The sequence below is a fragment of the Sturnira hondurensis genome, unplaced genomic scaffold (genome assembly GCF_014824575.4).
Source record: "Sturnira hondurensis isolate 20B ecotype Veracruz unplaced genomic scaffold, ASM1482457v3 Scaffold0022908, whole genome shotgun sequence".
Classification (NCBI taxonomy): Eukaryota; Metazoa; Chordata; class Mammalia; order Chiroptera; family Phyllostomidae; genus Sturnira; species Sturnira hondurensis.
Genome location: NW_028095539.1, coordinates 114,601 through 128,442, shown reverse-complemented (window position 1 = coordinate 128,442; position 13,842 = coordinate 114,601). Strand labels below are relative to the sequence as shown.

The 13,842-nt window shown below is 40.5% G+C and overlaps 2 protein-coding genes across 2 annotated transcripts; both read right to left on the bottom strand.

The window, feature by feature from the left end:
* Nucleotides 1–1,110: 1,110 nt before the first annotated feature.
* LOC118980208 (olfactory receptor 1Q1-like) lies at nt 1,111–2,482 on the bottom strand. The gene has a single exon (XM_037036693.1). The coding sequence runs from the start codon at nt 2,472–2,474 to the stop codon at nt 1,530–1,532; it is 945 nt and encodes a 314-aa protein (XP_036892588.1). The 5' UTR covers nt 2,475–2,482; the 3' UTR covers nt 1,111–1,529.
* An 8,417-nt stretch (nt 2,483–10,899) lies between these two features.
* Nucleotides 10,900–11,844, bottom strand: LOC118980315 (olfactory receptor 1361-like). Its single transcript, XM_037036887.1, has one exon. The coding sequence runs from the start codon at nt 11,842–11,844 to the stop codon at nt 10,900–10,902; it is 945 nt and encodes a 314-aa protein (XP_036892782.1).
* Nucleotides 11,845–13,842: the final 1,998 nt, after the last annotated feature.

Genomic DNA, 13,842 nt, shown 5'->3' with positions numbered 1-13,842 from the left:
TCTTGGCTTCTATATATCTTTTTTAGACTTCACATGGAAGAGATATGCAGTTTTGTTTTTTTCCTGTGTCTGGCTTATATCACTTAGCATAATATCCTCCAGGTTCACTCATGTTGTCACAAATGGCAGGATATTATTTTTTAAGGCTGAATAATATTTAATTTTATGTATAAATATGGTCAAAAGTGGGTATACAAGTCATATGGAAAATAATATAATATATAGTAATACAATAATAAACTATTTCACATACTCAAAACTTTAAACCTAATTTTGCCAAACCCTGTATAGGTTATAAGAAACTTTTCTCTAATTTATTAGGTAATTAAATTACCACAATTTTAGCTTCTTTTCAACTCAGTGCCATAATCACTTGTATCTTAAAATAGAAACTTTATCCAGACAAATGGACTAAAATCAACCACCTTCTGCCCCGTGTCCTGGGAGGCCCCCCTCACCTTTTCCTTTTGATCCTACACCCATACAACCGAAGAATTGACATTTTAATAGAAATCATGGCTCTTGGACCTTTTCTGTATGTGCAGCAGCATCGATCGGCCCGCAGACAAACACCCATAAAACAGACAAGCTCCATATTGTCAACTATAGAAAAGATCAGGAGTGTGCTGAGACAAAGTTAAGTTGTTCCGGAATGGTACTGCTTGTGAATTTAAGAAAACGCTGGCTGGAGAACTGTGACAGAGCTTAATTGTGGAACATCTATAACTCCTGACCTTATTCATTGGACATTTGTCATTATGTCCCTTTTCCCATGTTGTAATATTTCCCCATTTCATTTATCTTGGTGGGAGACAGAACCTCCCTCTATCTTACAGAAAGTACAAGCAGCTAAGAAAGTACAAGTAGCAGTTTCCCTGTGAACTAGAGCGTGGGCAAGTGACCATAACTTGGCTAATCACATATACCACCTTATTTTGAATCTAGATGTGGTGGTGCAAAGAATAAGAACTGGGCAGTTTTTTTCTAGAGGTAGTCACTTCTGGTTGAGGCGTCTGAGGGCTGTACCCAGTGACTACTGCTGGTAGCTGTTGTTGGTGAGGATGCAATGTGGTAGTGAACAGAGTTTGGTGACTATAGCAGTGAACTCATCAGACCAATTCTGGGATGTGATTTTGACTGTGGTTCTTTTCAATTTTATTGAGCTTAGTTGCTTAGTCTTCTTGGAAAATCCATATATGCTTTTAATAAACATTTCCTTCATGAATCAATGAGAATTGGTTTTTGTTCCCTGCATCTAACTAACTCTGAGAGTTAGCGCCCTGGTGTTTAATGGCAGGTCCAGAAAACAACCTCAGTTATAATCAAAGCCATGCTAATGTTTTACACTAAATACATAGTTTCATGTGCTTTGCATTGAAGAGATATCTCAGGACCACATCCAATGAGAAAAATCTGTAATACATACTTAATTTAGATATTTCTGGGAAGTTTTAAAGTAAACAGATATGTGAGGGACAAAACTGCTTCCCCAGAATCACAGATAAAACTTGGAACTTTGTTTTGGAGTTTTATCTAAAGACAGAAATCCATATTCTGCTCCTCCATTTCCTGAAGGCTCCTTTGACATCCCCATTTCTCAGGCTGTAAATGAAGGGGTTCAGCATGGGGGTCACCACTGTGTGTATGACTGTCAGGATGCGACCCTTGGCCACTGAATAGCTGGAAAGAGGCTGGAAGTAGACACATGTGAGGGTGCCATAGAAGAGAGCCACCACAATGAGGTGGGAGCCACAGGTAGAAAATGCTCTCCCTTTGCTTTTGACTGAGGGGCTCCGGAGGACCACTGAGATGATGCAGGCATAGGAGGCAATGATGAAGGCCAGAGCTCCACTGATGACAATAACACCTTCTGTGTGAATCATCAGGGTGTTGAGGTGGGTGCTGGTGCAGGATAACTTCATCAGAGGGTAGAGGTCACAGAAGAAGTGAGGGATCCTGTTATCTGCACAGAAGACCAGTCGGCCCATGAGAAGGGTGTGCAGCAGGGCATGAAGATGGGAGAGGATATGGCACAGAGCCACCATCTGCAAACACAGCATTTTGGTCAGAATCATAGGGTAGCGGAAAGGGTGGCAGATGGCCACGTATCTGTCATAGGCCATCATAGCCAGGAGGAAGTTTTCCATGGCTGCAAAGCATATGAAAAAATAAGTCTGGGCTAAGCAGCCCATGTAGGAAATGGTCTTTGTAGGAGAGAAAATGTTCTGCAGCATCTTGGGGACTGTGGTAGAGGTAAAGCAGATGTCTGCCAAGGCCAAGTTACTGAGGAAGATGTACATGGGTGTGTGGAGGCGTGGAGTAGAGATAATCAGTGTGATGATGGCAAAGTTGCCAGAAATGTTGATTGTGTACATGAGTAGAAAAAGAAGGAAGAGTGGGATCTGTTCTTCTGGGTGGGTAGAAATGCCCAAGAGAACAAAATGAGATATGCTGGTCCAAGTGATGTTGTCCATCTGTTGCCAAAAGAACAAAAAGGATTATTACCATTTTTTTATCGAGGCATAATTGACATATAACATTATGTTAGTTTCAGGTGTGCAATATAAAGAGCCAATGTTTGTATACATTGTGAAATGATCACCACGGTGAGTCTAGTTAACATTCATATACTCGCGTACATAGTTACAGGGTTTTTTTTTGTGATAAAGACTTTAAGGTCTATTCTCTTGGCAACTTTCCCATATGCAATATAGTATTATTAACTCTAGTCATCATGCTGTACATTATATCCCCATGACTTATTTATTTTATAACTGGAAGTTTGTACTTTGGGACTCCCTTCATGCATTTTGCCTACCTCCCCTACCCTTCACTTCCGGTAACCACCAATCTGTTCTCTGTATCTATGAGTTTTAATTTTTTTAGAGTCCCCTGGGATCATATGGTATTTGTCTTTCTCTGTCTGACTTATTTCAGTTAGCATAATACCCTCAGTGTCCATACGTATTGTTGCAAATGGCAAGGTTTCATTCTTTTGTGTGTATCCGTGTGTATATATATGTATATATAAGACAGATTGTCTCTTGTCTTGTAAATAATACTGCAGTGAACATGGGATTGCACATGTCTTTTCAAGTTAGCATTTTTGTTTACTTCAAATAAATACCCAGAGTAGAATTGTTGGATTATATGGTAGTTCTATTTTATTTTTTTAAAAGATTTTGTTAATTTATTTTTATTGTTTTATATATCAGATCATATTTATTTATTTATTTATTTATTTATTTATTTTAAATATGTATGTTTTTATTGTTGTTCTCCCGTCCCAGCCAACCCCCGCAGCCCTCCCCACCTCCCTCCCATTTCCAACCCCCCCAGGTTTTGTCCATATGTCCTTTATACTTATTCCTGTTTATTTATTTTTAGAGAGAGAAGAAGGGAGGGAGAGAGGGAGAGAAACATCAATGTGTGGTTGCCTCTTGCATGCCCCCTACTGGGGACCTGGCCTGCAACCCTGGCATGTGCCCTGACAGGAAATCAAACTGGTGACCCTTTGCTTTGCAATCTGGTGCTCAATCCACTGAGTCATGCCAGCTAGGGCTGATAGTTGTATTTATAATTGTTTTGAGGAACCACTATACTACTTTCCAAAAAGGATTATTTTTTATAGACTTAGACATTTGAGCAGGCCATTTAGTTACTTTTGTGCTCCAGTGTAACTACACATAGTGTTGATGAAGGGATCAAGTATTTAACTATTTCTCACAATAACGAGGTATGAAATTTTCAGTATTATTAACATCATCACTATCACCATAGCTAACATTCACAGAACATTTACCTTGACTTTGCTGCATTGTGACACTTAATTTTTATAATAAAGGTATGGAGGCCATTATTATTATTGTTGTTGTTATTATTATTATACAAATTAGAAAACTAAGGTATAGAAAAGTGAAACTCATGAAGAGCAAAATCCGAACTTAACATCACGTTCATTTGGCTCTGAACGTTGTGTTAGTGACACTGTATAACATGATTATTCAGATTAAAACCAAGGCATCTCATTCACAGTAATAAGACCTGTTGATGGGCTATATAACCCAGGCATCTGATAGCTAAAAAGGATTTCAGAGGTCATTTGCCCAGCAATTTCTATTTTGGGGAATGCAGACCCCAGGTGTTACCCAACGACTTCTCAAAGAGTACACAGACATGATTTTAGGAGAATCAGTATCCAGATTCTCAGCTTTTGTATTTCTCTTTTCTAAAATAATTTTATCTTCAAGATGTCACCTTGAAGTGACATTATTCTGTCTTCCACCTAACAAATTCAAGACATACTGTAATCCATCCAAGTCTTACTGAGTGTGCAGGCTCAGGCTATAAAAACCTCCAAGGAACCAGATGAAGGGAAAATTAGAAATACTAAGAAAATGAATGACTTTAATTAACAGATAACAAATTCATTTTTCAATCAAGGGGTTTCCAGTTTTTTAGAAGGAGACCTAATCTAGTTGTCAGCACATCATTAAAAATGATCTTCAATAACATGCAACACTAGTTACTGTCATATTACTTGGACAGCTTTTGGTACTCTGGAATCTCAAAGGACAAGTCTGTTATTGTTCAACATTAAATCTAAACGTCAGTCAACAGCAGCAGCACTGTGCAGTGGGCTAGAACCCTGGCTCTTTCATTTAACAGCCGTATGACCTTAAGGAAGTTGTATTCCCTTTATGAGCCTAGGTTTTCTCATCTGTAAAATAGGGGGATTTCAATAGCTCATTACTCATAAATTTGTTATGCGGATTAAATGAGAGTGCCTGTTCCTTGGCAGGCGTTCAGTAAATGGCACCAATTACACCTATCAATTTTTCAGCCTTGTCTACACAGAGGCTCCAGATTTTGAGGGTGAGGACGGTATTTTGCTACCCAGGTGTCTCTACAGTGAAACTGCTCCACATTGTCACTGTCTTTAAAAAGTGGTTCACAGAATTACGCAAAATTCTGTGAGTCTGCTGTTTCATCAGGGTAATCGTGATGATTTGGTCTGACCATAAATCATAGCGTTCTGGGTGGAGGTCAGAGTTAGTAGTCCACCAGTGAGCTGTGTCCATGGCTATCCCAAGAATACTTAAACTTCACAGTTAAGTAGGTTGTTGGGACAAAAAAATGAAAACAATCAAGAATTTCCTCTATGTAAGGTACTTTCACATGCATTGTCTCCTATAATCCTTGCAGCAATGTCAGGACACTTCTGGCTGCAACAATCACTTACCCTTAGTTCATGGATGAGGAGACCAAGCATAGGGACATGAAGTGGTTTACTCAGCATAAGTCAGTGTAAAGGTCTGGGTGGACTTCATGCTATGTCTAGATACTGAGTGCTGTGTGTGTCTGCTGCATCACACTGCCCCTTTGGTTTACTTAGCATCTTCCCTATGCAAATGGATTTATTCATCACTCCTGGACTGTCTGCTTATATATCTCACAGTACAACTTAATAGGGTGTACAATTATAAAAGTATAGAAAATCATAATATGCTGTTGAACTATCCTGAATTGATTTCAGTATGGTATGGTGATGAATGAGAACTAAAAGTTGTAACCACATTTACTGAGCAACTGAGCACTGAATGTAAACTAGGAATTGTTCTAAGAGCTTTGTACATATGTTTTGCATTCGGTGATCACAGCAATTCTGTGATATAGGTATTAGTACCTGAACTTACAGAGGAGGAAATTGAAGCTCAGAGTGCAAAGTGTGCAAACGTGTGCAAAGTCACAGCGTTAGCAGGTAGCAGAACTGGAATTTGAGTTCAGTTCCATCTGACCTCAGTGTGCAAGCTCTTAACCCCTGGCTGTGCCACCTATTAAGCTTCCCCTGACTACACCAGTCCCTACTTTCCTCCTCTCCGCTTCTTCCTTTTCTACTGTGCTGCCTTGTGTGTTGGGCCAGTGGTAAATGTCTATCATGGTTTTTCTTTTCTTCTCTTTTTCTTACAGTCATAACAAACGTGTTTCCCTTTTTGATTTGATTTTTATTTTTTATGCTATTACAGTCATTCCTCCTTTTTCTCCCTTTTCCTACCTCCACCCTGCCCCACCCCCGCCCCTCCCCAAGCCAAAACTCATATCGTTGTCTATGTCCATGGGTTGTGTATAAATGTTCTTTGGCTAAACTCTTTAGTATCTTTCATTCTGCCCCACCCCCACATGCCTTTCCGACATCTACCACTCTGTATTATGTATCTAAGCTTCTGTTACTATCTTGCTCATTGATTTATTGTTTTCATTATATTCTACATATATTTGAAAAGTGCTAAAAATCACTAATCATCTGAGAAATGCAAATTAAAAACTCAGTGAGAATCACCTTACACCTGTCAGACTGGCTATTATCAATAAATCAACAAACAACAGTGCTGGCAAGGATGTGGAGAAAAGGAGACGCTAGTGCACTGTTGGTGGGAATGCAGACTGATGTAGCCACTGTGGAAAACAGTATGGAGTATCCTTGAAAAATTAAAAATGGAACTCCCTTTTGACTCAGCAATTCCATTTCTGGGAATATACCCCAAGGATCCCAAAACACCAAAGCAAAAAAGTATATGCACCCTTATGTTTATAGCAGCACTATTTACAGTAGTCAAGATTGGAAACAGTCTAAGTGCCCATCAGTAGACGAGTGGACCAAAAAACCATGGTACATGTACACAATGTAATTTTGCACATCAGTAAGAAAGAAAAAAACTCTTACATATTGCAACAGCACAGATGGACCTAGAGAAAAGTTATGTTAAGTGAATTAAGCCATGAAAGAAAAATATGTTTTTTCTAGTTTAATCCTTACTATAGAATTAAGCCATGAAAGAAAAATATCATGTTTTTTTCTAGTTTAATCCTTCCTATAGAATTACTACTATAGTAGATATTATAATTCCTATTTTCAGATCATGAATTAAGGACCAGAGGAATGGATGAACTTCCCCAAGGTCACATAGCATAGGATTGGAGCCAGGTTGATCGTAGATTTGTCCAACTCAGAAGTGGTGCTCCTATCCCACCTCACCCATTTAACACCTGTGTTTCATTCTTGCCCTGTGCCTGGTTCCCCTTGTTAGTCCATTGTTGTGATTACACTCTCCAGATCGGATCAGGTGGTGCTGAGTTTGTGGTTCAGGAAATGTGGGAGGTCTCTGCTCAGTTCTAGGGAAGGCCTAAGAAAGGGACTCGGCTCTGCTTGACAGTTAGTGAGCCATGGCTGCTACCTGTGCCAGTGTCCATAGAACTCCTGTGACAAAGCTCCCCATAAGGTGAGACAGGGCCCCAGAAGTGGTTGGAGGGTGAGTTGCCTGGAACCTTGGAGTCTTCCTTAATCTGCCTTGTAGCTGACAGAGATTATTCTGCTTGGCCCATACTGCAGCATATCAGCTCTTTTGGGGCAGTGGGGGATTATGTGTGCAGCACAGGGGCAGGAAGCCAGGAATGAGAACCAACAGAGAAGAACCTTCTTTATATAAGATATGGAAAAAGAGGCAGTAGTGTGGTGTGTGAGAATGGGTCTTGATTCAGGAATCAGAATATTTGGCCTTTGGTCTCATTCTGCCATAAAAATTTTCTTTGAGACCTTAAAATCACTTTACTCTTGGGGGCCTCAGTTTCTTCATGTGGGAAATGGGGGTAATAGTATTTGCTGTCAATCCAGAGGCTTTGTAAAAAACAAAAGAGACTGTGGAGGTAAGAGACCTTTAACAAATCTTACGAAGCAGTGAGAAGCTGTTTGCATTACATTCCTCTAGGGACTTAGGTTCCCTGTCACAGATAGGTCCCCATAACTCTGACAGTCTGACAGACTTTCTGATAATAGAGTTGCCTTTCATTCCAAAGTGACTTTTATAAATGGAGGAGGCACTTTAATAGTCCATTCTCTGAGTTTCTGTGTTGGATCAATAATTTCTAGAAGTGGAAAGAAAAGTCTGGGGCAGTTATTAGGAGAAGACAAAGTGGACAGCCATGTTCAGAGGCTGGTTTTTAGATTATTCAACCCTGATTACCCATAATGCCTCCCCAACTGATTGACACTCTTTGGAATTCCATCAGAATATCTCTTTGAATCCAGGATAACTTCCTGGAGTGGAACATTTTTGACTCTCTAAATTATTCTTTCTTAGTGGTTAAGTTTTAGTAAAGGAAGGGGAGAGAGCCCATGAAACAGACAGCATATCTGAGGGTGGAATAGGGAAGAGGCAGTGTGAGGGGAAAGAATAAAAAAAGGCGACTCAGGGAGTTAAGAGACAAACTTCACAATATGCACAATATTGTGCAAAGGACCGAATTGGAGAAAGGTCCTCCCTCTGGAAACTCCTAGGAGCCTATGTAGGAATTGTTTGGGGTGCTCAGAAACTGCTGTGTGGGTGTGCAGCCCTAGGTGCAGGTACTTACCTTACTGTGGCCCCCTGGCTGGCCTGGAACGGGATGGGTCTGCCACATCCATCCACCCTCAGGCAGCATGTGACATCACTCAGGGAAGACAGAAGAAGGTGCCCAGCACAGAAGAAAAAAAGGCATCAGGAAGGAGTCGAAGGGCAGTACAGCCTGGCTTCTGGGGGTGCTTCTGCTTTTTGGGCAGGAAAGAGCATATGGGAAGGGCGCTGGGAGGTCTGAGCTTGTGCTCCTTCATGAATGCCGTGGTTCCCCTGGCACAGTGTCCTGAGTGTGTCATTGGCTGGACTCACTGCCTTCTCCAGGGCGTGGGGCCCACGAGGCAGTGTTTCCACTATTAGTATTAGTGCCTGTGGCTTGGTAGCTCAGCTGATCCCAGGAGAGTGGCCAGGACCCAGGAGAACAGCCTGGACACAGGGTTCTCTGATGTGTGCTCCAAAATTTGGCACTGAGAAGAAAGCCCAGGAAAACTTACATACGGTCGAGGCATGCATGGGGTGTCTCCCTGCCTGGATCCTGGAAGATGTAGCCTTCTTTTAAATGATATACTCTTCTTTTTCAAAATATTTAGCTGTGAAATACGTATTGAGAATGGAGTCTGTTTCCCACCTTTCCCATTCCTCTCCAGGGGTAAGCTCCATTAGTGTTTTGACATGTACCCCCATTCATGCACTTTTCTGTGCACATATGTATATGTACAGTTTTGTTTCTACAAAAATGAGTTCATTTGTTCTGGAGCTTTCTTTGTTTCTCTCATCTCGTATAGTTATCACAGTCCTCCTATCACCATCAGGCCTACCTCGTCATTTAAGTGTTTTATAGATGGACTGGAAGATATACACATTTCTCTACTCATGCCATTTATCTCCTTTTTAGGGGGTGGGGCGGCTATTACAAAAGCAGCACTACGTGGATATTCTTGTACAGGTATGTTTGTGACCATACATTTTCTAGAAATGGAAATGCTAGAGGGAAGTATACAGACATTTTTAATTTCATCTGTGCCACCAGGTTATCCTTGAGAAAGTTAAAAGCAATTTTTCACTTTCGAGGGCACATGAGAATGCCCTTTTCCATAGCCTGGTAGCACTGTTTGCAAACACTTCGCTGTCGTCCAGCCCGATGAGGGGAAAAGAAACGATACTTGGTGAAAGTTTTCCTTTTTATTTTCCTAATTACTGGGGACAATTTCTTGACCATTTTATTTTTTCTTCTTTGAATTTTCCAACTACATCTTTGCCCACCTTTTCTGTGTGGTTACTGTGGTTTTTAAAAATTCTACTTCCTGCGATAAGGAGATATTGATATTCTCCTTTGTTTCCCTTCTGACTCATAATCTCTAACCGTCCTCAGTATCCAGCTTGGATGGACATTTTTTCTTTTGCTTATGTGGTATTTATTCTGAGGACACAAATCATTAGTTTCCCTAGAAAGTAAAATGTGGCATTTCTTATCAGATCTTGTATCAGTCAGTGCTCAAAAACCTGAAATACATATGGACACAGACATCACTGAATGCACACATGTTGAGTGTTTACCATGTGTCAGGCACTCTGTTTGAAGTGCTCAAATGCTTTTTATGTCTTTTAACCTCACAGTAACTGCATACATTGCCCCATGTTCCTTGTAGCCTTGTTCATGGCAGTCAAGATAGGGAAACAGCCTAAGGGTGGTGTATCTGGCACTTAACTGTGATCAGTTCGAGTAGTATCTGTTACTCAGAGGAGCCCTGTGATGTAGCTGTTCTTCTAGGTTTACAGGAAAAAGAAACAAGGACTGAGATAATGAATGTGCCTCAAGTTACATAGTATGCAAGTAGGAGGCTTTCGGTTCTGACTTGAAGTCTTGAGTTCTTGTCACTGTAACACTAAATATAATTAAAACAAAGGTGTGTGAAGGGGCTTAGACTAACGTAATCCAATTACTTTAATTTGAACATAGGGAAACCAAGGCTCAGAGACATCAAGTGATTATGTAACAGTCACACAGTTCATTAATGGCCCTGGAATCCAGGACTTAAATTAAAGCTTCATTCTTCTGTAGAACACTGCCTGTTTAAGTGTGGAGTATCCAATTATCTCCTTTGTATTTCATTCTACTAGACATGATGAATCTTTTATTCCTGGGTTAGAGTTATCTGTCTTCCATAGTTCCTTTATAACTGGAGCTGAACAAAAATTTGGACTTTTATTTTCATTTTACATGTGTACAAGCCCCATATGTGGACTTCTCTTAACCATCCAGTAAAAATAAACAAGAACCATGTGGCAGTGGGCAGTAAACTAACTCAAAGCAAGGGCACTTCATAAAGGTGGTTGGAGGTTACTGGTATCACTGGTCCCCTCCCTGTCTTCAGATATCAATCTGCACTTTGAAATGTAAACACGAGAGAAAGAGAAGTGTCAGGTTCAGAGAAGTTACAGTGGTTGGGCACTCGGGAGCCCAATTTTGACTCTCAGTTCTGAGGCTTGGAGTGATGACGTTAAGGTCCTAAAAAGACTGTTGGAGTGTTTTTCTTCTGAGTAGTTTTCCCAGGGCCTCCTTCATATCCCTGTTTCTCAGGCTGTAGATGAAAGGGTTCAGCATGGGGGTGACCACGGTATACATCACTGAGAAGACTCTGTCCTTTCCATCTGAGGAGGATGATGGAGGACATAAATAGACCCCAATAGCTGTACCGTAAAACAGAGAGACCACAGAGAGGTGGGAGGTACAGTTGGAGAAGGCCTTTTGCTTACCCTTTGAGGAATCAATTCTTAGAACAGCCAATGCAATGTAAAAGTAAGATGTAAGGATGCAGACAAAGGGTCCAATTAGCAGTGTTCCTGCCACAAGGAAGAGCATCAGATTATTCACGTAAGTACTGGAGCAGGCCAGCTTCAGGAGGAGGACCAGATCGCAGAAGAAATGGGGGATGATATTGGGGCCACAGAAAGAGAGCCTGGTCACTAGGAGGGTATGTACTAGGGCATGGAGGGTAGTGACCACCCATGCCCCACCCACCAACAGGATACAGCGTTGGGCATTCATGGTCATAGCATAATGGAGGGGGTGGCTGATGGCCACATAGCGGTCAAGTGCCATCACAGCCAGGAGAAAGTTGTCCAGATCTGCAAATAAGCCAAAGAAATACAGCTGTGTAAGGCATTCACTGTAAGAAATGAGTTTGCTTCCTGAGCCAATATTATCTAGCATTTTGGGAATTACTGTAGAGATGAAACCAATGTCAGAGAAGGACAAGTTGGCCAGGAAGATGTACATGGGGGTGTGGAGTTGCATGTCAGAGCTGATGGCCAGAATGATGAGGAGGTTTCCCAGGACGGCAACCAGGTACATGCACAGGAAGAGCCCAAACAGGAGAGGCTGCTGCTCTGGCTGCTCAGAGAAGCCCATGAGAAGAAACTCATAGATGCTGGTCTGATTTCTTCTCTCCATGTCTGCCATTCTGTGTGAAATAAATTATATGAACTGTAAATAGCAAAAAAGTAAAATGCTGCTGTGTTGAAATTTTTTGAACCCCTAAAAAATTATGTGGTTTAGACAGTTCTGTTTGGTAAAGCTTGAAGTTATAACTGTGCACATTATAAAAGACAATTTGTGAAGTTAAGGCTGGTGTCATCACTTGACCAGATATCCCAGGCTCCTTCCAGTGGTTTCAGCTGTCCCCATGTGCTCTGGGTTGTACACATCCTGTCAGTAGACACCAAGCAATGGTAATGCCCCTGAATAATTATATAATTAAATAAACAGCATTCACATAATCACAATGAAAATAATTAATAGTATATATAATGTGGTAATATAGAATTCTAAATACAATAATTATATAATTAATTTGAAATATTTTTTAAAAGTAAAATTTCAGAAGAGTATGTATGTTTATAATTTTATATTTGTAAAATTAAACCATAAATGTCTATGAGTAAGGACACTGAAAGAATACATTCTAAAGATCAATAGGATTTACTTCTGAGAAGTGAGTATGGGTCAAAAGGTTGTGGGTGCTGCCTTCTGTGTTGCCTTCAGTTTTACCAGGATATGTTATCTTTGTAATTAAAAGATTACTTTAAAAGTATGATGGATGTGATTCATTGAATTAATCCAGGTGACCACCCAGAAGCCTATCTGGGGATTTGGGGGGTTCTGACAAGTTGACCAGGGTGTAATCTCTGAAAAGGCATCTCTGACAAGTGAGTAGGAGACCAAAAATCAAATGTCTTTGACCCTGTGTGAAGAAAATAAAAAGTGGCAGAGCAAGACTTTCTCATCCTAGCCCAGTCCATGCAGGCCCTTTAAAATCTCCCCAGCTGTCGCAAAGAAAAGGCTCTTGGAAGCACATACAATACTGCTCCAGTTCCCTCCAACATGGCTGGGAATTACTTGTGCTTTTTCCCTACCAGCATTGATGTTCTTCACTCACCTGTGTTTCTCCACCTAGTTTGAACCTCTTCATCTGGATTTTTTTAAAAATCTAAGCTTTAGACAGTATATTCCAGACTCTGATTCCTTTGCTCTCACAAGGCTTTCTTGTGTTTAGATATTAGATTGATTTACTGTGAACCTAAACAGAAGGGGTCAAATCCTTATTTCATCTCCCCAAACTGCACCTTAGTTTGTTTCTAGCCCTATTGTGAGAAGATCTTTTTATTTGAGACTCGGATATCATTATTTTCCATAGCAGCCACAGTGAAGCTACACCAGGAATCTCATAAATAGTAAATACTAGATGTTAAGTTTATGTAATCCATAATATTCGACAAAGGGGGCAATAACATAAAATGGAGTAAAGACAGCCTTTTCAACAAATGGTGTTGGGAGAACTGGACAGCTACATGGAAAAAAATGAAACTTGAGCACCAACTTACACCATACACCAAAATAAATTCAAGGTGGATAAAAGACTTAAATATAAGCCGGGAAACCATTAAAGCCCTAGAGGAGAGCATAGGCAAGAAAATCTCAGATATTCCACGCAGCAATATTTTTATTGACACGTCCACTAGAGCAAGGGATATAAAGGAAAGAATACACAAATGGGATCTCATCAAAATTAAAAGCTTCTGCATGGCTAAGGAAAACAGTATCAAGATAAAAAGAGAAGCAACTGTTTGGGAAAACATATTTGCCAATGATACCTCAGACAAAGGTTTAATCTCCAAAATATACAAAGAACTCACTCGACTCCACTCAAAGAAGACAAGCAACCCGATCAAAAAATGGGCAGAGGACTTGAACAGACATTTCTCCAAGGAGGACATACAGAGGATCCAGAGACACATGAAAAGATGCTCGATATCGCTAGCTATCAGAGAGATGCAAATTAAAACCACAATGAGATACCACTTAACACCAGTCAGAATGGCTATCATAAACAAAGAAACAAACAACAAGTGCTGGAGAGGTTGTGGGGAAAAGGGGGCTCTAGTTCACTAT

What these genes read in the sequence shown, in the direction of transcription:
- LOC118980208 (XM_037036693.1), bottom strand. Translation starts at nt 2,474, where the DNA reads ATGGACAACATCACTTGGACCAGCATATCTCATTTTGTTCTCTTGGGC.
- LOC118980315 (XM_037036887.1), bottom strand. Translation starts at nt 11,844, where the DNA reads ATGGAGAGAAGAAATCAGACCAGCATCTATGAGTTTCTTCTCATGGGC.